The sequence below is a fragment of the Oncorhynchus masou genome, chromosome 6 (genome assembly GCF_036934945.1).
Source record: "Oncorhynchus masou masou isolate Uvic2021 chromosome 6, UVic_Omas_1.1, whole genome shotgun sequence".
NCBI lineage: Eukaryota > Metazoa > Chordata > Actinopteri > Salmoniformes > Salmonidae > Oncorhynchus > Oncorhynchus masou.
The window spans coordinates 49,721,053-49,748,549 of record NC_088217.1 but is presented as its reverse complement, the minus strand read 5'-3'; the positions used below and the strand labels follow the sequence as shown (position 1 = coordinate 49,748,549).

At 41.6% G+C, this 27,497-nt stretch overlaps 2 protein-coding genes across 9 annotated transcripts; both read right to left on the bottom strand.

The window, feature by feature from the left end:
- Positions 1 to 222: 222 nt before the first annotated feature.
- LOC135542200 (alpha-1,3-galactosyltransferase 2-like) lies at positions 223 to 10,779 on the bottom strand. 8 transcript variants are annotated; one of them, XM_064968976.1, is made up of 6 exons: positions 10,295 to 10,779; positions 9,967 to 10,041; positions 7,859 to 7,948; positions 2,703 to 2,798; positions 1,940 to 2,077; positions 223 to 1,801 (listed from the first exon to the last, which is right to left on the bottom strand). In XM_064968976.1, exons 2-6 carry the CDS (start codon positions 9,969 to 9,971, stop codon positions 1,114 to 1,116), a joined length of 1,017 nt encoding a protein of 338 aa, XP_064825048.1. In that variant the 5' UTR covers positions 9,972 to 10,041; positions 10,295 to 10,779; the 3' UTR covers positions 223 to 1,113. The 8 variants fall into 8 exon arrangements, with proteins under 8 accessions (XP_064825048.1, XP_064825050.1, XP_064825047.1 ...); XM_064968978.1 differs by having other exon boundaries at positions 7,859 to 7,883; XM_064968975.1 differs by having other exon boundaries at positions 7,859 to 7,951; positions 9,967 to 10,005.
- Positions 10,780 to 11,116: 337 nt separating this feature from the next.
- Positions 11,117 to 25,869, bottom strand: znf362a (zinc finger protein 362a). Its single transcript, XM_064968970.1, has 9 exons — positions 25,576 to 25,869; positions 22,051 to 22,114; positions 21,415 to 21,667; positions 20,914 to 21,039; positions 19,280 to 19,616; positions 18,942 to 19,166; positions 16,380 to 16,458; positions 13,825 to 13,983; positions 11,117 to 13,588 (listed from the first exon to the last, which is right to left on the bottom strand). The coding sequence occupies exons 2-9, from the start codon at positions 22,111 to 22,113 to the stop codon at positions 13,472 to 13,474; spliced, it is 1,359 nt and encodes a 452-aa protein (XP_064825042.1). The 5' UTR covers position 22,114; positions 25,576 to 25,869; the 3' UTR covers positions 11,117 to 13,471.
- Between the last annotated feature and the right edge of the window lie 1,628 nt (positions 25,870 to 27,497).

Genomic DNA, 27,497 nt, shown 5'->3' with positions numbered 1-27,497 from the left:
GCCTCAGGCTGTCACAACTGAGTGAGGTCAACAAGGGCGAGAATGACAGGAAATCCCTCCACACATACTTCCTCTAACAGCAGCGCAACGGTTCACCCAATTTGGGCAAGCAAGTGCATTCGACTGTCTGTCCAGATGGCACGTGGTCATACTGGTCACGCACGCACACACACACACACACACACACACACACACACACACACACACACACACACACACACACACACACACACACACACACACACACACACACACACACAGGCTTTTATTTTGAAAAATAGCGAGAAATATCACATCTTATCAGTGGATAGCTGGGTGTTCAGAGTTTTCCTTGCGCAACAGAGTGGGGCAGCCATGGTCTCTCCCTCTCCTATTGAAAAAGCTACAGTCCCAGTTGATATATTATCGATTATACATTTTAAAAACAACCTGAGGATTATGTTTGTTAGGACATCTCTCTCAGCAGACATGTGGCCAGTAAATCATTGTCCTTAGAGGCATGAAAATCCCCAACCTGAGACGTTGCCATTTTTAAACATTTAGGCCTAGATTCAATCTGTAGCGCTACTGATGGAATCTAGCCCTTATTTTGGAGTCAGTGTGCTATGGGTGGATCCTTCTGACAAGTTCTTATACAAGTTTTTTTTTTTAAGGTATCCATCTTTATTTGTAAAAGAAATGATAGATAAAAACAATTTCCAATATCTAATACAACTTTATAAAACAGATTTTTACTTCTAATCCACAAATATAAACCATACAAAAGAAGCAGTGCAAGCATGGTCTATTTCCCCATTTGTTCAATCCCCGCCAGCCACAGACAGCAGACTTCATGGGTGGAGAGACAATACCACCAACTGAAGCAACACAGGAGAACCAAGAAACGTACTACTTGCAAGATCATGTGTCAACACACAAGCCAAAGTTTCCACAGTTTCACAGCTCTAATAGTCTGACAGCCCATTGTGACACATTTACAAGCCTCATTGCTCTGAACAAGGCATGGGCATAAATCACATTGGGCTGTAGACTATCGCAGCTCTGTACTGTGGACCATGTTTGACGCTTCATAGGCTTTTGCTCTTTAGATTATTGCACACAGGTTCTGATTACTCACTCTGTAACCCGGAGTGTGCCATATTTCTTCTCTGACCAGAGCAGGCGGGCCACATGTATGTCACCACGGTAGCCAATGTTCCTGTCCCAGCAGTACTCTGGAGACAGCACTTTGCTGGGCTTATGGAGCCACAGGTACTTGTTGAGGTGACTCTCGTCGTGCCACAGAGCCTCCACCTGGTTCTCCTTGTCCTTCATGATGTTTTGGTAACAGATCTCCGTCATATTCTTCACAGTTCGCCACGAGCCTCCGAACACAGCAGCATGATAGTAGAAGTCCCCAGTCTCCATGTAGGCCCTGGACCTGGGGTTGCGGTCATAGGCGTACAGGCTCTGTGGTCGGTGGTAGTAGTAGGCGTGGAGCAGAGCAACAGAGTCTCCCAGAGCCTCGGAGCCGAACCGACCCACAAACACCTGGTCCACGTCAAAGCAGAAGACGTAGTGGCTGTGGTGACGAATCCGTGACTCGATGGCATCTGCGATGGCCCTCATACGCATCATGGAGATGTCCTGCCAGCGAGAGTGTCTCTGCACCCTCACAACTTTCAGGCTCCGCCCAGGACCAAGATGGATGTCTGGTACCCTCTCGGGAACGTCCGTGAACACATAGTATGTCACAGGTAAAGCCTCCATAAAGTGACGCTCAGCAGAGAGAAGGAATGCCTTCAGGTAGGCATCTAGATACCTTGGGATGGAAAGGAGTAAAAACTCTGGTTCAAGAAGAACTTATCAAAATGTTGTTTAAGTGACTGAGAAGTGTTTCATAAGAATTGATGAGTTGATATAAAAAAAAGAAAGAAGGTAACTGAGTTGAAAAACCGACCTGCCCACAGCGAATACAGTGAGAGAGACAGATGAGTGGTTCTTCCTGTGCTCCTGGTCGTAATGCTCTGGGTCAAACATCCCATCCCAGATCACAGGTGCTCCCCAGTCAGTGCAGGTCTGAACATCACCTCTGGACCTGGTTGGAGAGAAAAGAACAGATTGGGTTTCAGAACAAACAATGGTAAAAACAAAAGTGGCTTCACTGTAGTGTGTACTGTGTGGTATATGGAATAGGAGAGGAAAATGATATAGAATGAGAGTAATAAAGGTAATTAACTCCCTATTCTAGAGACAGTGGGGGATATGAAGCAAGTTAACATGCTGTCAATACTCAAGGGATTGGCCCTTTTTAGTGCATTTGAATATAGTAGGACTTACAGTGCATTTGGAAAGTATTCAGACCCCTTTCCTTTCTCCACTTTGTCACGTTACAGACTTATTCTAAAATGGATTAAATCAATAACAAAATCCTCAATCTACACACAATAGCCCATAATGACTGTGAAAAACTTTGTTGCAAATGTATTAAAATAATATAAATCATTTATTTACATAAGTATTTAGACCCTTTGCTACGAGACTCGAAATTGAGCTCAGGTGCATCCTGTACCCATTGATTGTCCTTGATGTTTCTACATCATGATTGGAGTCCACCTGTGGTAAACTCAATTGATTGGACATGATAAAAGTAGTGAACACAGTAAAAGTAATGGCATATTCTGTGCATGTCATTATTCAGACAATCACATTTTATAGCCTACCAGAGGTCTAGGGAGGCATCTATACTGTTCCCCAGCTTCAGCTTCTCTGCAGGGGCTTGAGGACATTGGCTCATTGGAAGGAACCCCTCCAAGTACCTGCAACCCAACATGTTGAGTCAGAATGTACACACCTTTCTGTTTGTAGGTGAAGTGTATGGATTGTTTCTATAGTGTGTGACTGGTAATGTGTTTCTGGTTATGGAAAGTTTGCCATACCTTCAACATATGGATTTACTGAAAAATGTAAATATATATATATATATATATATATATATATATATATATACTGCTCAAAAAAATAAAGGGAACACTTAAACAACACAATGTAACTCCAAGTCAATAGCACTTCTGTGAAATCAAACTGTCCACTTAGGAAGCAACACTGATTGACAATAAATTTCACATGCTGTTGTGCAAATGGAATACACAACAGGTGGAAATTATAGGCAATAATAAAGTAGTGGTTCTGCAGGAGGTGACCACAGACCACTTCTCAGTTCCTATGCTTCCTGGCTGATGTTTTGGTCACTTTTGAATGCTGGCGGTGCTTTCACTCTAGTGGTAGCATGAGACGGAGTCTACAACCCACACAAGTGGCTCAGGTAGTGCAGCTCATCCAGGATGACACATCAATGCGAGCTGTGGCAAGAAGGTTTGCTGTGTCTGTCAGCGTAGTGTCCAGAGCATGGAGGCGCTACCAGGAGACAGGCCAGTACATAAGGAGATGTGGAGGAGGCCGTAGGAGGGCAACAACCCAGCAGCAGGACCGCTACCTCCGCCTTTGTGCAAGGAGGAGCACTGCCAGAGCCCTGCAAAATGACCTCCAGCAGGCCACAAATGTGCATGTGTCTGCTCAAACAGTCAGAAACAGACTCCATGAGGGTGGTATGAGGGCCCGACGTCCACAGGTGGGGGTTGTGCTTACAGCCCAACACCGTGCAGAACGTTTGGCATTTACCAGAGAACACCAAGATTGGCAAATTCGCCACTGGCGCCCTGTGCTCTTCACAGATGAAAGCAGGTTCACACTGAGCACGTGACAGTCTGGAGACGCCGTGGAGAACGTTCTGCTGCCTGCAACATCCTCCAGCATGACCGGTTTGGCGGTGGCATTTCTTTGGGGGGCCGCACAGCCCTCCATGTGCTCACCAGAGGTAGCCTGACTGCCATTAGATACCGAGATGAGATCCTCAGACCCCTTGTGAGACCATATGCTGGTGCGGTTGGCCCTAGGTTCCTCCTAATGCAAGACAATGCTAGACCTCATGTGGCTGGAGTGTGTCAGCAGTTCCTGCAAGTGGAAGGCATTGATGCTATGGACTGGCCAGCCCGTTCCCCAGACCTGAATACAATTGAGCACATCTGCAACATCATGTCTTGCTCCATCCACCAACGCCACGTTGCACCACAGACTGTCCAGGAGTTGGCGGATGCTTTAGTCCAGGTCTGGGAGGAGATCCCTCAGGAGACCATCCGCCACCTCATCAGGGGCATGCCCAGGCGTTGTAGGGAGATCATACAGGCACGTGGAGGCCAGACACACTACTGAGCCTCATTTTGACTTGTTTTAAGGACATTACATCAAAGTTGGATCAGCCTGTAGTGTGGTTTTCCACTTTTAATTTTGAGTGTGACTCCAAATCCAGACCTCCATGGGTTGACAAACTTGATTTCCACTGATAATTTGTGTGATTTTGTTGCGGGCACATTCAACTATGTAAAGAAAAAAGTATTTATTGAAACTATTTCATTCATTCAGATTTAGGATGTGTTATTTTAGTGTTCCCTTTATTTTTTTGAGCAGTGTATATATACAGTTGTATGAAAACGTTTGGGCACCCCTCTGAGGTTGCATAATAATTTACTCTGTCGTCACAGAAAATGATCACAGTGGCATGCCATTCATTTTCTAATAAAAACTGAGTACTGGGGTATTGTCCAGACAAAGATTTTTAGTGTAGCAATATTAAGTTGTATGATATTAAATCAGATGTGAAAAATAGGCTATGCAAAAATGTGGGCACCCTTGTCATTCTGTTGATTTGAAAACCTGTAACTACTTAGCACTGATTAATTGGAACACACAATTGGTTTGGTGAGCTCATTAAGCATTGAACTTCATAGACAAGTGCATCCAATCATGAGAAAAGGTATTTAAGGTTGCCAATTGCAAGTTGTTGTTCTCTTTGACTCTCCTCTTGAAGAGTGGCAACATGGGGGCCTCAAAACAACTCTCAAATGATCTGAAAACAAAGATTGTCCAACATTATGGTTTAGAGGAAGGCTACAAAAAGCTATCGCAGAGATTTAAGCTGTCAGTGTCCACTGTGAGGAACAGTAAGGAAATGGAAGACCACAGGCACAGTTCTTGTTAAGGCCAGAAGTGGCAGGCCAAGTAAAATATCGTTAGAGGCAAAGGCGAAGGATGGTGAGAACGGACAAATACAGCCCACAGACCACCTCCAAAGACCTACAACATCATCTTGCTGCAGATGGTGTCACTGTGCATTGTTTAACAATTCAGCGCACTTTGCACAAGGTGAAGCTGTATGGGAGAGTGATGCGGAAGAAGCCTTTTCTGCACACACGCCACAAACAGAGTCGCTTGAGGTATGCAAACGCACATTTGGACAAGCCAGCTTCATTTTGGAATAAGGTGCTGTGGACTGATGAAACAAAGATTGAGTTATTTGGTCATAACAAGGGACGTTATGCATGGCGGCAAAAGAACACAGCGTTCCAAGAAAAACACTTGCTTCCCACAGTAAAATATGGTGGGGGTTCCATCATGTGTGGCCAGTGCCGGTACTGGGAATCTTGTTAAAGTTGAGGGTCGCATGGATTCCACTCAATATCAGCAGATTCTTGGGAAAAATGTTGAAGAATCAGCCACAGAGTTGAAGTTACGCCGGGGCTGGATATTTCAACAAGACAACGGCCCAAAACAATGCTCAAAATCTACCCGGGCATTTATGCAGAGGAACAAGTACAATGTTCTGGAATGGTAATCCCAGTCCCCAGACCTGAATAACATTGAGAATCTGTGGGATGATTTGAAGAGGGCTGTCCATGCTTGGCAACCATCAAACCTAACTGAACTGGAGATGTTTTGGAGGAATGGTCCAAAATACCTTCATCCAGAATCCAGACACTCAGAGGCTATGGGAAGCGTGCAGAGACTGTTATTTTAGCAAAAGGAGGCTCTACTAAATATTGATGTGATTTTTCTATTGGGGTGCCCAAATTTATGCACCTGTCTAATTTTGTTTTGATGCATATTGCACATTTTCTGTTAATCCAATAAACCTCATTTCACTACTGAAATATTACTGTGTCCATCAGTTATTTTATAGGTCAAAATTAAATTGCTGATCCAAACACCCAATTATTTATAAATGGAAATCATGGAAATTGTCAGGGGTGCCCAAACTTTTTCATTCAACTGTATATAAATATATATATGCAGTGGGGAGAACAAGTATTTGATACACTGCCGATTTTGCAGGTTTTCCTACTTACAAAGCATGTAGAGGTCTGTAATTTTTATCATAGGTACACTTCAACTGTGAGAGACGGAATTAAAACAGAAATCCGGAAAATCACATTGTATGATTTTTAAGTAATTAATTTGCATTTTATTGCATGACATAAGTATTTGATCAACTACCAACCAGTAAGAATTCCAGCTCTCACTGACCTGTTAGTTTTTCTTTAAGAAGCTCTCCTGTTCTCCACTCATTACCTGTGTTAACTGTTTGAACTCGTTACCTGTATAAAAGACACCTGTCCACACACTCAATCAAACAGACTCCAATCTCTCCACGATGGCCAAGACCAGAGAGCTGTGTAAGGACATCAGGGTTAAAATTGTAGACCTGCACAAGGCTGGGATGGGCTACAGGACAATAGGCAAGCAGCTTGGTGAGAAGGCAACAACTGTTGGCGCAATTATTAGAAAATGGAAGAAGTTCAAGATGACCGTCAATCACCCTCGGTCTGGGTCTCCATGCAAGATCTCACCTCGTGGGGCATTAATGATCATGAGGAAGGTGAGGGATCAGCCCAGAACTACACGGCAGGACCTGGTCAATGACCTGAAGAGAGCTGGGACCACAGTCTCAAAGAAAACCATTAGTAACACACTACACCGTCATGGATTAAAATCCTGCAGCGCACGCAAGGTCCCCCGGCTCAAGCCAGCGCATGTCCAGGCCCATCTGAAGTTTGCCAATGACCATCTGGATGATCCATAGGAGGAATGGGAGAAAGTCATGTGGTCTGATGAGACAAAAATAGAGCTTTTTGGTCTAAACTCCACTCGCCGTGTTTGGAGGAAGAAGAAGGATGAGTACAACCCTAAGAACACCATCCCAACCGTGAAGCATGGAGGTGGAAACATCATTCTTTGGGGATGCTTTTCTGCAAAGGGGACAGGATGACTGAACCGTATTGAGGGGAGGATGGATGGGGCCATGTAGCGCGAGATCTTGGCCAACAACCTCCTTCCCTCAGTAAGAGCATTGAAGACGGGTCGTGGCTGGGTCTTCCAGCATGACAACGACCCGAAGCACACAGCCAGGGCAACTAAGGAGTGGCTCCGTAAGAAGCATCTCAAGGTCCTGGAGTGGCCTAGCCAGTCTCCAGACCTGAACCCAATAGAAAATCTTTGGAGGGAGCTGAAAGTCCGTATTGCCCAGCGACAGCCCCAAAACCTGAAGGATCTGGAAAAGGTCTGTATGGAGGAGTGGGCCAAAATCCCTGCTGCAATGTGTGCAAACCTGGTCAAGAACTACAGGAAACATATGATCTCTGTAATTGCAAACAAAGGTTTCTGTACCAAATATTAAGTTCTGCTTTTCTGATATATCAAATACTTATGTCATGCAATAAAATGCAAATGAATTACTTGAAAATCATACAATGTGATTTTCTGGATTTTTGTTTTAGATTCCGTCTCTCACAGTTGAAGTGTACCTATGATGAAACATTTTTACAGACCTCTACATGCTTTGTAAGTAGGAAAACCTGCAAAATCGGCAGTGTATCAAATACTTGTTCTCCCCACTGTATATAGCCATTGATTAGCAAATGGGAGGAGTTATGTTTGATTAGGGAGAGGGTGTGTTAATTGTTTGGTTAGGGAGAGACATTCTCACCTTACTGACATGGGTGTGAAGTAGGCTATGAAGAGCAGCACAAAGGCACAGAATGCAACTGTTAATACACACTTTGCCTTGTACATTAATCTGCTGGAAAATAGACAAGAAAATATATTTTTTATGGTGCAATAGAGAGTCAATGCAATAACTCATCAATTTCCTGAACACATGGCAAAACAACAAAATACCAGTTTAAGTCTGTTCTGACAGTGAAATGTCATTGTCCCAACATTGTGACCCTTTTATTCTGATGAATTTTAATAGTTCAGGGGATATGAGAGGGATTTTACTTAGAATACATAATGTTTTCGAGTTTCCTAGTTCCAAACAGCACTTGAACCCGGGGAGTTTGGATTAGCATGGTCCCAGTCAATGTGTTAATTTTTCCAAATGAAGGAATACCTCAAAATGAATTTAAAGTTAATATAAGATCTCCTCTAGAGCAGTGATGTTTTGGGGCTGTTGCTGGGCAACACCATCAGCAAGGGCATTGAAGATGAAACGTGGCTGGGTCTTTCAGCATGACAATGATCTCAAACACACCGCCTGGGCAACGAAGGATTGGCTTCGTAAGAAGCATTTCAACGTCCCTTAGTGGCCGAGCCAGTCTCCAGATCTCAACCCCATTGAAAATCTTTGGAGGGAGTTGAAAGTCTGTGTAGCCCAGCAACAGCCCCAAAACATCACTGCTCTAGAGGAGATCTGCATATGGAGGAATGGGCCAAAATACCAGCAACAGTGTGTGAAAACCTTGTGAAGACTTACAGAAAACGTTTGACCTCTGTCATTGCCAACAAAGGGTATATAACAAAGTATTGAGATAAACTTTCGTTATTGACCAAATACCGTAATTGCTGGACTATTAAGCGCACCTGAATATAAACCGCACCCACTGAATTATTAAAAAATATGTATTTTGTACATAAATAAGCCGCACATGTCTATAAGCCGCAGGTGCCTACCGGTACATTGAAACAAATTAACTTTACACAGCCTTTAAACGAAACACGGCTTGTAACAAAAATAAATAGGTTTTAATGAAACACGGCTTGTAACAAAAATTAAAACAGTAGCCGACCAAGAAAGTCATTGGTCACTATCTTCCTCCTCCTGTGCACTGAAACCACTGAAGTCATCTCCTTCGGGGTCAGAGTTGAATAGCCTCAGAATTGCTTCATCCGATGTTGGATCGTTTTCATTGTCGCTCTCGTCACTTTCATCCGGAGGCAAATACCCCGCTGAGCTCATGCTGCCCCTTCAACACGCAGCAGTCCAGCCTTTCAAAACCCGTTGATAGTGGATTTTTTGACAATGCTCCACGCTGTCAGGACCCACTGGCAGACTTGACCATAAGATGCTATTCGCCTGCAGCCCGTTTTAGTGAAGGATTTCTCCCCACTTGTCATCCAAGCCTCCCACTGAACAAGGAGCGCCACCTTAAATGCACGATTTACACTGATGTCGAGTGGCTGCAAATACTTTGTTGCCATCTGCTTTTCTTCCCTCTGAAAGCTTTTGTTGTCTTTTTGCACTGAGTCAGTTCCTCACGCTGCAGTTTCCAACGTCTTATCATCGACTCATTAAGGCCAAGCTCCCATGCAGCAGCTCTATTTGCTTTTCCAACAGCCAGATCGATCGACTTCAACTTGAAAGCTGCATCATATGCATTTCTCTGTGTCTTTGCCATGATGAGGGTGACAAAATTTCTACCGTAATCAGAATGATGGGAAGTTTGAGCGCGCTCGATTTACGTCACATTATGTGACGGTGCTCAGTTTTTTGGTGGCATGAATCTTGTGAAAGCGGGAAAAATCCATAAATTAGCCGTGTCATTGTATAAACCGCGAGGTTCAAAGTGTGGGAATAAAGTAGCGGCTTATAGTCCGGAAATGACGGTACTTATTCTCCACCATAATTTGCAAATAAATTCATTAAAAAAATTCTGGATTTTTTTTCTCATTTTGTCTGTCATAGTTGAAGTGTACCTATGATGAAAATGACAGGCCTCTCTCATCTTTTTAAGTGGAAGAACTTGCACAATTGGTGGCTGACTAAATCATTTTTTGCCCCACTGTACATGCATAATCACAGAAGTCACAGCCTACCTCATTGTGCGGCCAATGCGTTTTTTTTTCTTCCGAAGTCTGTTTCAGATGGTAAAAAGGAGTGAAACGAATATGCTGAGGGAATAACATTTACATTGATAAAGTGAATACCAACCTGATGTTATTATGGCCATGACAAACAGCGCATTGTAAAGATAAGTCATTATTTACTTGGATTTAGGATAATAAAATGTAGGCTATACATCTGTGATACTAAAGTAGCAATAGGGATAAGTCACAAATATCCCAAAAATATGACTAGGAGCGTTTACACAAATGAAAAACAGCAACAATGTCATCAGGTGTAGATGGAAATGTTGTAGCCTACCTGCTTGTTGACGCGTCTATAATAAACGGAAACTGCTTTCAAGTGCAAGTCAGAACTAAAAATGTATTTTTTTCCCGATTTGCTAACTGGTTGTAGTTATACAAGTGCAGCGTTCAACGAATCAGAACTTGGCATTAATCTCGAGAGAAGTAGTATCCTGTACACGGAGAGTTGTAATTGTCAACAAATGATTGGTTGTCATAGTTTGGTTGAAAAGGTAAATGGTTGGTGGTGAAACGTCACAACTCGGCAACTCGGGTAACAAACATTTCTCCGAGTTTCCCTGTAATTACGATATAGAGGGTCGTTAAAATGAAATTTCCAATTTGGAACTAGGAGCTCCAGATAACTCGCGGATAGTACTGGAACGCGGCATCTTTCCCCACGCCAATATGCCTCATCGGACCATTCGTCGGATTGTCCTGAGCTCATTTGACATATCACACGACGGAGCGAGATATTTTCGAGATGAGACGTGTGTGCCAAAGCAACAAGGGAAATAAATAAAGAACAGGCTTAAATAAATTTGAGTTATAAAGCGTGGTGCTGAACATCACCAGGGGTGTATCAAGAGTCAAATGCTTGTTGGCATCAAAAGGTCATGGAATGGTATGGGAGTGAATTTGGGGGCATGAACAGACATGAGGGAATCTATTGATTCAGGTGGATGAGCTGACCATTCCTGATTGCAGTGCATACCTTACACAGGTAGTTTACCCGAAAAGTCAAGTATCTCCAGCATCATATACCTGTTTGAAGTATAATTTATACATTATCATGTAAGGACATATTGGCCAAAAAAAAACAATCCCAAACTATTGGAACATTTGAATAGTTTTATTCTTTGCTCATTCTTACACAAAGTCAATTCACTCTAAGTCTTGACTGCGTGTAATGTGGACATGGTACCACAATGCATGACAAATGAAACAATGATTTTTGTAATAATAGCTAGACCTATATAATCATTTACTATAGAAAAGGGATTAACAGTTAATATAGTTTATTTACAGTATATTCCATGCTATGAAATAAAATGCATAAAACACTGGGTACAGAGAGGCATCAATATGGGACAAATAAAATGTAATACAATGATACAAGTTAAGGCTTAAATGCGTATAAAATTAACAAAATGTTAATCATTCATATTTAGACATGAGAGCAAAATGATTACAAGACACAAGGAGGTCTTTTTGTACATAAAGATATCTATACATATTTCATGGGACACCCAAAACAGGAATTTACTAATTTTCAATTTAAACATTAAAGGGCATAAAATAACCTGCAGGACATAGATGCAGAATATATGTACAAATAATCACTCAATAGAAAAGGAGACAGTGAGGAGGCAGCACATGTTGTTCTTCGCAAAGAGCTTCACAGGTGTTAACCAAGGAAAGGCCAGGAGGTATCACATTTTGTAATGTGCTCTGCCATTTTCTACCAGACAGCACACCATATCCATCACTGGCAGACATGGGGAAAATATACAAATTAAGAAGGATTACATTCATTTGGTTTCAAACCTGTGGATTCTCGTATTTGTACTTTCCATTCCTATTTCATAGGCAAGATAAAAGGAAATATGAGGAGACCCCTTCCTCATCAACGTCAGCAAACAAATCTTTGTAGCACACAGGCAGAGCTCATGCATGCAATTGACCACAGCATGACACATGGTAGAGGGTTCAATCGAGTCACATTGAAATGTTACATATAATGGAATGTGTGTTAAGATATTTCATACATTTCGATTTGAAATGAGTTGTCTGCCTCCATTCAAATCTTGTTGAAAATCTGTCAGGTACTGGAATGGCTTGAACCAACAAATATGTCAGTTTCATTATGGACAATTCTTTGTGCTACATTTCTTCAATACGTCACCAAAATATTTTTACTCTTACATGCTGAGTTTCTACAAATACCAACATCAGATTCAAAATATATTTTGGTGCTTTTCAGGATTGCCATAAGCAGTGTCCTTTTTAATACCGTGGACAATAATATTAACAAGATGAAAACTACAACAATAAAACATAGGTATTGGCCCTCCATTTTGAAAGCCTTTTGTGTGCATTGTTGTCTAAAAGACATACTTAAGCGTTATAAAGCTTACATGAGAACAATTCCTTTTTAAGTAACAAAAGTGATGCAAACATTGACATTAGGCGTAGCAAAAAAAAAAGCTTGGATACATGATTTAGTTGACCTAACCAAAAGGAAGGTAAAGTTCCCAATGTAAATATACTTTAGCAAAGCGTAAAGAGAGAAAAGGACAATATAGAAAAACATAGGAGTGGTCCTTTAATGCATTATAACACCTATGGTTAACTTTTTAGCTGCCTGGAGCAATGCCTTTTATTGTCTTGTAGACTAAAAACTTTTTGGGCCAATACTATGAGGCCTGAAAGTGCTGTAAAATCATCTTTGGATGTCCCAAACATTACCCAATCACACCATATAGATGACAGGAAAAAAAGTCTACCTCTTGATAAGGTACAAATACAGTTTGACCCATTTTTTAAACCCACATGGGGTATACAAACAAACAAATAAAAGCCAATATCTGGGATTGATTACGCTTAAGTGGAGGGGTGTGACCTTACAGGGGTGTCAGGGTAGGGTGTCAGGGTAGGGTGTCAGGGTAGGGTGTCAGGGTAGGGTGTCAGGGGTAGGGTGTCAGGGGTAGGGTGTCAGGGGTAGGGTGTCAGGGGTAGGGTGTCAGGGGTAGGGTGTCAGTGGTAGGGTGTCAGTGGTAGGGTGTCAGTGGTAGGGTGTCAGGGTAGGGTGTCAGGGTAGGGTGTCAGGGTAGGGTGTCAGGGGTAGGGTGTCAGGGGTAGGGTGTCAGGGGTAGGGTGTCAGGGGTAGGGTGTCAGTGGTAGGGTGTCAGTGGTAGGGTGTCAGGGTAGGGTGTCAGGGTAGGGTGTCAGGGGTAGGGTGTCAGGGGTAGGGTGTCAGGGGTAGGGTGTCAGTGGTAGGGTGTCAGGGTAGGGTGTCAGGGTAGGGTGTCAGGGTAGGGTGTCAGGGGTAGGGTGTCAGGGGTAGGGTGTCAGTGGTAGGGTGTCAGGGTAGGGTGTCAGGGTAGGGTGTCAGGGTAGGGTGTCAGGGGTAGGGTGTCAGGGGTAGGGTGTCAGTGGTAGGGTATCAGGGTAGGGTGTCAGGGCGAAGTGCTCAGATGAGGGAGATCCGTATGGGGACACTGGGAGACTCTGTCCTCTGTGGAGAGTGATGGCTCACCAGGTGTTCCACCACCGTGTGTTTGGACATGTGCTTCATAAGGTAGGTCTCCTGAGGACAAACATCAAATAAAGGTTCAGTTAACACCAAGCTTCAGTACACAACGAGGTATGAATGCTTCCCCAAAAGTGTAATTTTTAAAAGAGCGATGAGCTACAGTACCAATACTATTTATATATTGACTGAGAATTAAGAAACAACACTAGGACTCCATCGCTAACGACATTGAGCATGTTTGCCCACATCCTGTGAAAACATCAGCTCATGCTGCCGCATAGCCTACTCACTGAGGTGTAGGCTCTGCCACACATGCTGCAGCAGTAGGCCTTGGCATTTTTGATGGCATGCGCAGACAAGTGGATCTGCAGTGAGGCAGAGTCCGAGTAGGCACGGTAACAGTTCGGACACTTGTAGGGCTTGTCTTTGTTGTGCTGTCTCTGATGAGACTGAGGCAGGGAAACAGACGGACACAGTGATCACATTACACGATTCAAAGACCTATCTAGACTTTCAGGGTAGGGAAACTTTATCTTGCTACAAATGCACTTCCTGTCAAACCAGGCCATCATCTGACCAGAATTATGAGAGGTGGGAATAGAGGAAAATCATGCTGAAAATCCAATAAATCAAAACATAAAATAACAATTATTTCCAAAGGTTGTCAATATTTTCAGGTATAATAGCATGTGTGTGAAATATAAGAAGAATGAATAGCATTGTTGTCTGTGACTATGTGGATTTGATATGTTTTTACTGCCTTCTCTGGGACAAAATCCTTCGGTTGAAGGATCTACAATCACGCCCGACAAGGCCAATGCAATCCGTTCCTCGCTGGAAGCCCCGCCTTCCACAGGAGATAAGTGTGAGGCTCGGATTCATTCCTTCAATTTAATACCACTCTTTACCAAGCCAAGGAACAGGCAGCGCAGTTGTTTTACCTAACTTCCCTCCTTCAGCGTAAAGTCATTAGTCATAACGTTCCGTTCCCTTTCAGTCAGTCAACTTCGGTACAACATACTATGGGGAAACATAATCACGCCCCATGCTGACCCCAACAGATACTAAATGAAAGGGCCGATGGGATACCATCCAGACCTGATGCTGCCAAATGCAGGCAGTCTAGGTATTGCGTACATGGTGCGCTGCGTTGTGACTTTCCCCTGTCCCAGCTGTAAGTACACTGGGAGCAGTGACATCGATTAAACCTCACAAAAGTGTTTGGTGATGCCCAACTCGCTGCAGCACAATTTTATCCTATAGAGTACCACAGTATGAGTCATAATACCCATAAATACCCATGCCAGCTAGAGATGACGTGCAGGAGCTTGCATGAATTTGTAGTCTTTGCATGATGTCTACTTTGATGCTAATTAGCATTTTCAAATCTGAGAGTAAATAGAGCTGAATACAGTACCAGTCCAAAGTTTGGACACACCTACTCATTGTTTTTTCTTTATTTTTACTATTTTCTACATTGTAGAATAATAGTGAAAGGCATCAAAACTATGAAATAACACATGGAAACATGTAGTAACCAAAAGAGTGTTAAACAAACTTCATCAAAGTAGCCACCCTTTGCCTTGATGACAGCTTTGCACACTCTTTGCATTCTCTCAACCAGCTTCACCTGGAATGCTTTTCCAACAGTCTTAAAGGAGTTCCCACATATGCTGAGCACTTGTTGGCTGCTTTCCCTTCACTCTGCGGTCCATTTATTTGGGCTGCAATCTGAGGTGCAGTTAACTCTAATGAACTTATCCTCTGCAGCAGAGGTAACTCTGGGTCTTCCTTTCCTGTGGAGGTCCGCATGAGAGCTAGTTTCATCATAGTGCTTGATGGTTTTTGCGACTGCACTTCAAGAAACTTTCAAAGTTCTTGTTTCTTGTTGATTTACCTTCATGTCTTAAAGTAATAATAAACTGTCATTTCTCTTTGCTTATTTGAGCTGTTCTTGCTATAATATGGACTTGGTATTTTACCAAATAGGGCTATCTTCTGAATACCACCCCTACCTTGTTACAACACAACTGATTGGCTCAAACGCATTAAGAAGGAAAGAAATTCCACAAATTAACTTTTAACAAGGCCGTTAATGCATTCCAGGTGACTACCTCATGAAGCTGGTTGAGAGAATGTCAGGAGTGTGCAAAGCTGTCATCAAGACAAAGGGTGGCTACTTTGAAGAATCTCAAATATAAAACACTTTTTGGTTACTACATTATTCCATATGTATTATTTCAAAACCCCAAAACCCTTGAATGAGTAGGTGTGTCCAAACCTTTGACTGGTACTGTACATACTACTTCAATTACTTCAACTACCTCATACCCCTGCACATTGACTCAGTACCGGTACTCCTTTTATATAGTCTCGTTATTGTTATTTTATGTGTTTCTATTTACTTATTTTGCTCAATGTTCTTACTTTTTAAACTCTGCATTGTTGGGAAAGGGCTCGTAAGTAAACATTTCACTGTAAAGTCTACACCTGTTGCATTCGGGGTATGTGTCAAATGAAATTTGTTCCAATTGTCTATTTTAGTAGTGTGATTCATGCTAAAATTGTTCCTGTTCACACCGAGGTGAAGAGCGGTGTAACTGAAGGAATAAAGCCTAGCCTTCCGCTTATCAGATTTGTCATGCATAATTGTAGGTCCTTCAACCGAAGTCGCAAGAGCGTGACTTCCCCATAGTACATTTTACAGAAGTTGACCGACTGAAAACTAGAACAGGTTTGATGTGAGTGTGTGTGTAGGTTGATGGAAATTTTGTGGCCCGGGGAGCAAGAGGTGTGGTTAAAAGACCAAGCATGAGGTTAACTGAAAACCCTGTCCAGTTCATACCTGCAGATTGGAGAGCTGAGTGAAGGCTTTTTCACAACCTGGATGGGCACATTTATAGGGCCGATCTCCAGTGTGAATCCTGTAAAATATATAGTAAAGAGGAGATTTAATGAAGCTGCAGCATCCGGCACCGGTGTCTACAGTGTCGACAAAGGAAAAAAAATCTGTCCTACTGCCCTTTGACACAACCCTACTCTGTCTTTCCCTACGGTAAAGCCTCTCTGTCAGTTCAATAAAGTCAGAAAATATCTTAATATATACAGTTGAAGTTGGAAGTTTACATACACTTAGGTTGGAGTCATTAAAACTGCTTTTTCAACCACTCCACAAGTTTCTTGTTATCAAACTATAGTTTTGGCAAGTCGGTTAGGACATCTACTTTGTGCATGACACAAGTCATTTTTCCAACAATTGTTTACCGACAGATTATTTCACTTGTAATTCACTGTATCACAATTCCAGTGGGTCAGAAGTTTCCATATACTTCCAGAGTTGTGGCAAAATGGCTCAAGGATAACAAAGTCAAGGTATTGGAGTGGCCATCACAAAGCCCTGACCTCAATCCTATAGAACATTTGTGGGCAGAACTGAAAAACTGGTACTCTATAGGCCTACAAACCTGACTCAGTTACGCCAGCTCTGTCAGGAGGAATCAGCCAAAATTCACCCAACTTATTGTGGGAAGCTTGTGGAAGGCTACCCAAAACGTTTGGCCCAAGTTAAACAATTTAAAGGCAATGCTACCAAATACTAAATTGAGTCTATGTAAACTTCTGACCCACTGTGAATATGATGAAAGAAATAAAAGCTGAAATAAATCATTCTCTCTACTATTATTCTGACATTTCACATTCTTCAAATACAGTGGTGATCCTAACTGACTTACAACAGGGGATTTTTACAAGGATTAAATGTCAGGAATTGTGAAAAACTGAGTTTATTCGGCTAAAATGTATGTAAACTTCCGACTTCAACTGTATACAGTGAGTGTCAAAACATTAAGAACACCTGCTCTTTCCATGACAGACTGACCAGGTGAATCCAGGTGAAAGCTATGATCTCTTGTTAAATCCACTTCAATCAGTTTAGATGAAGGGTAGAAGGCAGGTTAAAGAATGATTTTTATGCCTTGAAACAACTGAGACATGTATTGTGTATGTGTGCCATTAAGAGGGTGAATGGGCAAGAGAAAATATTTAAGTGCCTTTGAACGGGGTATGTTAGTAGGTGCTAGGTGCACTGTTTTCTTAATCTAGAACTGCAAGACTGCTGGGTTTTTCACGCTCAACTCCAATGCTTCCCATAGTTGTGTCAAGTTGCCTGGGAGTTCTTTGGGTGATGGACATTCTTGATACACAAGGGATTGCTTAACAGGCCTAGACGTTGATTGTAGAAGTATCGGCCAACTTTAAATGAATTATTTTTAGTGTTTATTATGCTTACCTACCGTTGATCAAAATGGTACTTTCTAGAATGTTTAATGCGTAATAGGCCTATCCTCCTGATTGATTGGTGATATGTTTATGTAATTAAAAACATACTAAACCAATGGTGACATGTTTGATAACTTCATGAGTCAAATTATAAACAATGTGAGGAAATACAAAACAATATCTTAGCAGACGCGTGGAAAAATACCAATTTGTATTTGTAGGGCTATTTATGGGAATCGTTCCCAATCACAGCCAGTTCGGCTGCTTTTAAGGAGCGGGGCGGCAGGTTGCCTAGTGGTTGGAGCGTTGGGCCAGTAACCGAAAGGTTGCGAGATTGAATTCCCGAGCTGACAAGGTAAAAACCTGTCGTTCTGCCCCTGAACAAGGCAGTTAACCCACTGTTCCTAGGCCTTCATTGTGAATAAAAAATGTCTTCTAAACTGACTTGCCTAGTTAAATAAAATAAAAACAAAATGCACAAAACCATGTAGCTTGCAAGTTACTAAAGCTCCAGGATTGGTTGAAGTACCCTGTTGCTGCAAATGGAAACAAAATACAAAATACACAGCAAAGGATCACATCAATAATTGAGTTAAGGTTAGGAAATGGGTTGTTAGGTGTGTGTATCAAGAACGACCCATCACTCATAGGACTCCCAGGCAACTTGACACAACTGTGGGAGGCATTGCTTCCGACACCTTGTAGAGTCCACGCCCCAACCTATTGAGGCTGTCCTGGGGGGGGGGGGTTGTTGTTAGAGCGTTGGACTAGTAACCAAAAGGTTGCTAGATCGACTCCCCGGGCTAACAAGGTAAAACTTTGTCGTTCTGCCCCTGAACAAGGCTGTTAACCCAATGTTCTTTGGCCGTCATTGAAAATAAGAATTTGTTCTTAACTGACTTGCCTAGCTAAATAAAGGTAAAAGTATATATATATATATGTTTTTAAATGTATAATCTATGAAGACAAATAATTAACACTACTGTAAATACACTTTAAAAGCGTAGTACACACATGACTTTGGGGTTCTGGGAAAGATACATCATCATCATCACTACATTATAGAACCTAGTTGGTGAGTACATGAAAACAGTATTAAACTGATGATCAAATTAGTCCATGATTTGACCTGGTGTGCTGCTGCAGGTGGGAGAGCTGGCGGAAGCATTTCTCGCAGTAGGAGCAGTGATAAGGTTTGACGCCCAGGTGTATGCGGAGGTGCTGGGCCAGGTAGGATGCGTTGGCGAAGGATTTGGAGCAGTGAGGACACTTGTGAGGCTTGGCCTCTGTGTGGGACTTGGAGTGGATCTGCATGTCTGACTTGGAGAAGAAGGTCAGCGGGCACGATTTACACCTGCGCAAAACAACACACACATGGAAGACACCGGAAGCAATCAATATGACAGTAAGACATTTGGAGGATAATCAACATGTAGCAGTCTGTAAAAGGTTCATGTGTGCTCATGCCTGTAGCATTTGCCCTGTTTGGGGGTGATGGTGTGGCAGGATTGGTCGTTGCCTGAGGCTAGGATGGGGTAAGGCACCACCAACAGAGAGCCACCACCGTTCTCAGCTTTTATCTTCTTACGGCCTCGCCCTTCCATCTTGGGAGGGGGCCCCAGCAGTCCAGCAAGGCCTCCGTTACTTTTGATTTGTTCCATCCCAGGGCCACTGGCCAAGCCTGAGAGGACATGATGTGGTGAGGGGGCTCCGCCGAGTCGGCTCAGACTATTGGAGTTGGGTGTAGTCAGAGTGACGGCCTCTGAGGTGTTATGGTTGCCCATTCGAGAGGAAAGTGGCAGACCTGGCAAGTCAAGAGGTAAAAAGGACTCACAAACTAAATAATCACTACATAATTATGTAATGACTAATCTCCAACAGAAGAATGCAGTCAGTTACATGTATACTTCTTAAAATTGTGCATACTTTTTCAGAGACAATGCTCAAAATTAACTATTGACATGTTCCCTTTTAGTTATTCGCTCAACATTGTAGAACTCTTTGTGCCTAGTTGTTGGCTGAAGTAGTTTGAAATCACGTTGATACGCCAAAAGTCCTGTCACATTTTGAGAGGCCTGGATTAGTCTAAAGGCCAACAGTACAGGAATCTTGGAATGGGCTATGGAAGTCTGCCTCTCTTTCCGTGTGGGGGGGGGGAGTTGGGTAAGTTGAGCCATTTTTTTACATTCAGCATCACTCCGTCAAGGGAAATATAGTATTATTTCTAACAAAGATATCTACATATATTTTAGGGTGTTGTGTATCCCTGTAAATAATCTGAATTCATGAAAACATAGCTTGTCTAAAAAAGTGGTATCTTTGCACGAATTACTCAGGATGGGGGACAGGGTAAGTAAAGATGCCTACAATTTCTGTAATGAATTAAATATTACCACTACCTTCTTAAAACCATGTCTATCTTTATTTCCCAAACACAATGAATCACAAAAACTTTTTTTTTAGCCTTTTAATAATTTTAAGCTATTTTTGTTGCCTTTAAATCATTTTAAGCACATTTTAACATTTGCTTAACACCTAACAAACATGTTGTACTTTTTTTTAACACCTAACACAGGCCAGGCCCTGTTGTTACCTCATATGCCTTGCATTACACCTGAGAAGAAAACGCTTCAATTTGCTCAACTTGCCATTGGCTCAACCAACTAACCCCATGGCCATTGGCTGAACTTACCCCAAGGCAAACATTTTGACTATATTAGCCCACACAGTTACAAGGATGTACTTTCATGCTAGGTTTAGGACCTCATATTGTAGCTTATAGAGACCCCCAACTGATGTATTGAACTATTTTTAAATGACCTACTTTGGTTTAGATAGAAGCATCATGAAACCTCTTAACACAATAAATGAATTTGACATGGTGAAAATCTTTCTTTTTTTTTACCTAACTTGCTTAACACCTTTTCCATGTGGTTTCTTCCTTCACAGACTCCATGAAATGATGACCTTGGTCAAATTATACATTTTGTGTATGGTTTCCTAGAAACAAGCATGGCTCAACTTACCCCTTTGGCTGAACTAACCCCAGTCTCTCCTATGTGCCGGACGGGCATTACTGTATCAAAAAATCATGTGATTACCTGACAGGTGGTTCGTTCTAGAGGGTTGGTCTATGATTTGACGCAAATGCCAGTCTTCCCACAATCCTCTAGCTTTTATAGCTGTTTTATCATCCAGATTAAAGTTTACATCACCAAGAATACGTCCTGTTAGAGATGTGCAGAAAATTCACAGAATTTACACAAAAAAAACTCTTACCATAGAAAATTAACAGGAAATATAAAGCCTGGCTCATACAAGGCTCAACAAGTATTTTCCCCATCCATCTATCAACGATAGAAAAAGATTATAAGTAGGCCTATTACAGTAATTACAAGTGACACAAAAAGTATTTATAAAAAGTGAGGGGATGTGTGCCAATGAGATTGAGGAGGATGGAAGGGGGTGTGATCACAAGACATACAGTAGAGACGCATTCTGATTTGAACCGCCTCTGAGAATAGAAGTGTGTGAGTGGTGGTGGTGGTCAATGGACAGTGGAGCCTGGCCTGGTGAAGGGAGGTGGGGGGCGGTCAGTGTACCTGCAACAGAGCTGGAGGCTGGCCGGGCGTGCAGGGCAATGTCTGGATGGGACGGGCTGTGGGCATGGAGTTCTTGTTGCATCTGCTGCAGTTTCTCAACTGACATCTGGACATGCTGCCCACCTTCTGTCTGTGTAGGATTCCCCAGCAGTTGCTGTTGGGAGGGAACTGTGGGAGACTGCAGGTGGGGCGGTCTGATCTTCTCAGCCATCAGCTGTTCCTTGATCTTGTTGATCAACACAAGGTTATCCAGCTGACAGCAGGGAGACAACAACACACAGAGACAGAAGAACAGTCCTTAGTTAACGTCTGTGTGGGCTTACATTCATTTGTTCTGCTTTGGCTCCCTCCAATGGACTCACAGGAAAATAACTCAACAATGTACCCTAAGCACATTAGCAGTAATCTATGTCCTCTCTTCAAGTGAGTCGTAAAAAATAGTGCATACTTTACATGGACATTTGCATGACAATCAAGCGGGCAAAATACCTTTCACTGCTCTTGGGTCTCAATGTTACATCACCTAGAATAATAATTGACAATCTTCACAGTCTACTGTCCGCCATCGTCATCTTCTTCCTCATCCTCTTTTATACTAACTACCCTGTTGTTGAGTCTTAGACAGTCAGTACTCACCTGGCCAGGCATGTTGGGTGGTGGGGGCCAGAAGTAGGGATTATTGAAACGAGGTTCAGCCATCCTGTGACGAACAAGCCAGATGTAAATACTACCTTCTGCACACTGTCCATATAAATAGATATGACAACAACAACAACACAGCTAATTCAGCCTCACAATTCATTCAAATGCTTGCAGCACTTTAATGAGTTCATAAATAGTTGCTGAATCTCCAATAGACTTCTTGCAATAGACGTATGTAGTTAATTCTGGCCATTTAGCCACTTGCCAAACACTGGGCGTACGTTTGTAAATGTATTGTATTCTAGCCTCACGATTCAAAGTAAATGGAACTACTTTCTAACTTTCTCCCCTCCTCTTCCTCTGTCATGTCCACATCGGAAGTTGTGTTTCCAGTTCCACACGCACTGTAGCTAAGTATAGAGCTTAATAATCGCACTTTTCTGAGTCACAACTTCCCGACTGTCACCCCACAAGACAGCTGAGAATTTGCAGAGGATTCAAATAAAATAAAATGTGTGACTCAATAGGGATCCCCTCATTAGGCAGGGAAATACCCATGAGGCCTTGTTTATTCTCCCTCTCCATCAGCAGACACTCTAACCATCACACTGCATGATGGGCATCTCCCCAAATAAACACCATAACATCACATGGGAGCTATAGCTTGTTAAGAAACACTTGTCATATTGGCAGTTCCCTATACCATTTTGTGATTAAAGATAGAATTGCATTGATGGTTGAGGCGTTTGAAAATAGATGGTACTTCTGTAGCCTCCACTGTCGATATTTTCATAGGGAACAAAAGAACCTATATCCCTGACGTTCCACTGAATCAATTGAACAGGCTTTTACTCCAATCTCTCTATGAAAAAGTCACATTTGGAAGAATTTGGGGCAAGTGGCATTGCTGCTCTTTGTCCCATGGTAGAGCCTGCTGCTCTCTCATAGATGTCTGCGATCTGTGGGCTTTCTTTCCATCGCTTCTCTTTTCAAGCCTTATTCATTTCTTTATATGACATATTGCATTGTGTGTTTTGGCACAGTCCACCATTCTAAAGTCTGTTTGACTTAGCAGCAGCGTAACACAGTCCACTTGCATCAGCCAAAAAAAACTAAAATGATACGTCCAGCCGTATGAACAAAAACCCAGAAAATATTTCCCTAATCATGCCGACAGGGTGTCCATTTCACTTCCTAGAGGCACTCTGAGTCTCCTGGGCAAGAGCGGAATATAGGTAGAGAGTTGATAATCTCCCCCATATGACGGCTGTCTCTGTCTTTGATATGCCATGTTTGATGTTGGTGATAATAACAACACATCTTCATAGGCAACAGAGGAAAGTGTCAAACTATATTAAAGTAGAGTCCTTTGTGTATTCGAGATGGAGTGTAGAGCATCCTGTCCGATGGAGGCTGTAATGCCTACAAATATATTACTGCCATAATCAACAATCAAACAGGGGGGGAAAAAACAGTCTATGCCATGGCAACCCCTAGAACCAAGACTGTATACTGTTTTCAATAAATCAATCACATTTAACTCGACACTAAACTGACAGACATTTTGAAAGGTTATTTCAGGGATAACATGGACATGGTTGAAAATCAAGCCTTGGATCAGGTCCAGCCAGCTGCAAGATCTATAAAAAGAGTCAATTGCCCGGAATGTTCTGTGTGCAGGTTTCAATCTAAATCAATTACTCCCATTAGCAAGACAATCAAATAGATTAAATCTGAACTCTTCCACGTAACTAAGGCTGCAGAGAGAATAGGTGATAATAGGTTGCTAATCTGATATACTAATTATGTCTCTTATTGATACTCAGCTGGAGTAAAATCCAACACAGTTCTACACTTTGGGTCCCTGGGATCAATGTTGGGAAATGAACACACTTCACTGAGCCCCTTGAAATCCCCATAATGCCTAATTCCGATTGAAGCCACACTCTGTAAAATGTGCCAACCATCAAAGAGTTGACCACTGCAAAAATGTTTAACAAAGGAGCAAATGTATCCCATTACCTTCCCACATGCAAACATGGCTTGATTTCCATTATGTATAAGTAGTGCTCAAGTTGCTATTCAAGGAGAGCAACATTACTTTTTAATAACAACAACAAAAATTTAACCCACATTTGTGACCGTATATAATATTGAATCAAATTTCAATTGTATTGAGGAATCAAGTCTTCAATTGAAATACTACACTATTTTGCATTAGTTGTTACAGACCGTGAAATAGCCACCTAAACTACAGACAGTGAACCACCTAAACTATTTGAGTCACCGTAGAAATAGCTGCATGCTGAAAACATCTGTGGTGAGAACCGCTATCTGAAATGTGTCCGCAGATTTAAAGTACATTTGAACCGATATCAGTGATTTTATCGTTCTGTGTCATGCCCCTACGCAATAAAAACCCAAATACTGCTGTTTCTCAAAATGGTGTCTATTGCTTTCTAGCCAGTCAGATGTACGATTTTTAAAATGACTGTAACCCATAAACCGAAATGTATAGGCTAGTCGTGTTTAAGGAAATTAAAAATATTAGGCTGCAGGTTATCCATCTTCAGACAATTAGCGGCAAATTAGATAGTCAGCCTGTGTCAATCGTGCAACATTAGCCCAACGTCATATTTGCAATACGAATACTATAGGCTATTATTTGCTCTATAAATCATTATCTTAAAACAGAAAATAAATGAGTACTCAATTATCAGCCTATAACAAGGGTAGACAAATCACTTGAGGCTGGTCTAGACTTGTGAACTAAAAACAAAAGTTAGCCTACTTAACTTTTCCTTATTCTATCTGGACGTCTACGTCTATTTGCAGATCAAAAATAAAATAAAAACCTTTAGAACTTAAAACGCTAACACATCATATCAAGATCATTTTGACTGCAGAGCAACTCTGATCCCCCCTGGTGCCTCGCTCCACAGCCTCTCCCACATTCTCAGACAGTTTTATTTAAAGAATTCAGACAAAAGGAAAACAAAAATGGCAGCCTGTCTTATTTTTTATAAGGACTGGACGCCATATTCTGCAGATCCCAAATGTACAGTACTAATTCGCCTAAAAAAAGTAAACGTGTCTCGATGCATGCACATTTGTAATCCATTTCTTTGCATTAGCGTAAGTGTTCGGATGATTGTTTACTTAGATTTGCAGGTTTGAATAGCCCGGCTCGAGGAAGAAGAAAAAAAACGAGACACTTCCTACAACAATCATGCCTTGCAAAATGCAATGCGTTATGGACAACTGGGTTCTCTCGCTATGCAAATCCATCATTTAGTTCCAGAATAGTAGCATAACTGCATCTCATCTGCCGCATTTCCGTGTGCTATGCACAATATAACTAGAACGTTGTCCTTTTCAAATATGCTCTGGTAATGGCTAGTATTTTTTTATTTGAACTTTTTGACGACTCAAATGGTAGCGATAACTGCTTTCAAAATAGCAATGCAGCCGAACGTTTTTAAATTTGCACACAAGAGAGGAGAAAAAATGTATACAAACCTGACACCTCGATGGTAGATTTAATGATATTTTATATAATAATAAGATGTTCCTTTTGCTTGTCTTCAGTTGGAGTTCAGACCTTCCGGGTCGCCTACTGTTCACTTCTGGGTGCTGCAGGCGAGGATTTGCTTTCACTGAAGCAGATTTTGGAAATATAAAAACTACAAAATAGGCCTAAAGATATTCAAAATTGACATAATTGCTGCGATATAAACTTGGTTTAGGATATGCCTCATTGTAGTGACATAATTGGTGACAGCTTTTCGTTTGACAGGCTGTCAACTGTCTGCACCATAATATCAAGGCATCATCATTTCTCAACTGCTTTACGTGAGGGATGACCAGGGATGTTCTCTTGATAAGTGTGTGAAATGGACCATTTTCCTGTCAAAATGTCACGAGTACTTTTGGGTGTTAGTGAAAATGTATGAAGTAAAAAGTATAATTATTTTCTTTAGGAATATGTAGTGAAGTAAAAGTTGTCAAAATTATAAATAGTAAAGTACAGATACCCCCCCAAAACTACTTAAGTAGTACTTAAAAGTATTTTTACTTAAGTACTTTACACCACTGGGTATCAAACATCCTCATAGTAATACGCTCTCACGCTCACATTGTGTCTTCAACTAGTGTCTTCACTACTTCTCAACTCTAAAGAATTTGAGGATGAGGCCAGGGTTCAAAAACAGGGGGTCTCCGTTAAATTACTGCCCATGTAGCCCCTATGGCGCAAAGTAGAATATTTGGTTATACCCTGAAACAATAATACATATACTACAATAAAAAAGGCTATACATTTTGAATAGGCATAAATATAATGCATTACCATGTAATAACCATTAGTTGTGTGATTTAATCAGTTTGTTGGTAAACCATGACACATTTAGCCACTTTTCATTCCATAACATTTGACATTCTAGTCATTTAGCAGATGCTCTTATCCAGATAGCTAGGTGAGACAACAACATATCACAATCGTAGCAAGTACATTTTAATAAACTCCATAAAGCGAGCCTAACTCATAAAACCACATTTTCAAACTAACAATGGGGGCTTCAGGGCAGGGGTCAATTCAGGAAGTGATTTTAATTTAAAATACAAAAATGGAAAAACTTTTAAAATAAATAGCTCAGTTGATCGAGAAGTCATTGTAAATAGTTTGTTAAAAAATGGTTTTATTGTTATTTAAGTTTACTTCCTGAAATGATGACCTTAAATTAGAATTGAGCTGCAGCACTCCTATCAGAGATGTGTTTTTGCAACCTGAACACTATGTGCACCTTTCAGCATGAGATGGCAGTACCGAATTATTAGATAAGAATATCTGAGTGATCACATTATGGACATGTAAAACAGTAGTCTACTATCAATGGCAATGTTGCCCAACAACAAGCTTTAATTTCTCAACAGAACACATCAATCTACAAAGGACACCACAGAGGTGCCAGTTTCACTAGACAGACAGACAGACAGACGGAGAGACAGGTGGAGACAGACAGACAGATACGAACACAACAAATCAAATTGTATTGGTCTAGTACCCATATTTTGTAGATGTTATCACAGGTGCAGCGAAATGCTTATGTTTCTAGCTCCAACAATGCAGTAATACCTAACAATACAAAAAAAGACACAAATCCTAAAAATTAAAACAAAGGAATTAGGAGATATCAAAACCAGCAATGGCATAGTCCGGAATATAAATATATATGTATATAATGGTGTGTATAGACAGTATATGAATAGAACAGTTGTGTACAGCAGTAGTTTTACAAGATTAACCTTGAATATAATATTGTATTTACATATGAAGTGGGTACAAGAGTATGCACACATTATTCAAGTAACCTGTGTTCAATGATTATGTACATAGGGCAGCAGTCTCTAACAGTACTGGGCAGAGGCTGATTAGTGGTTAG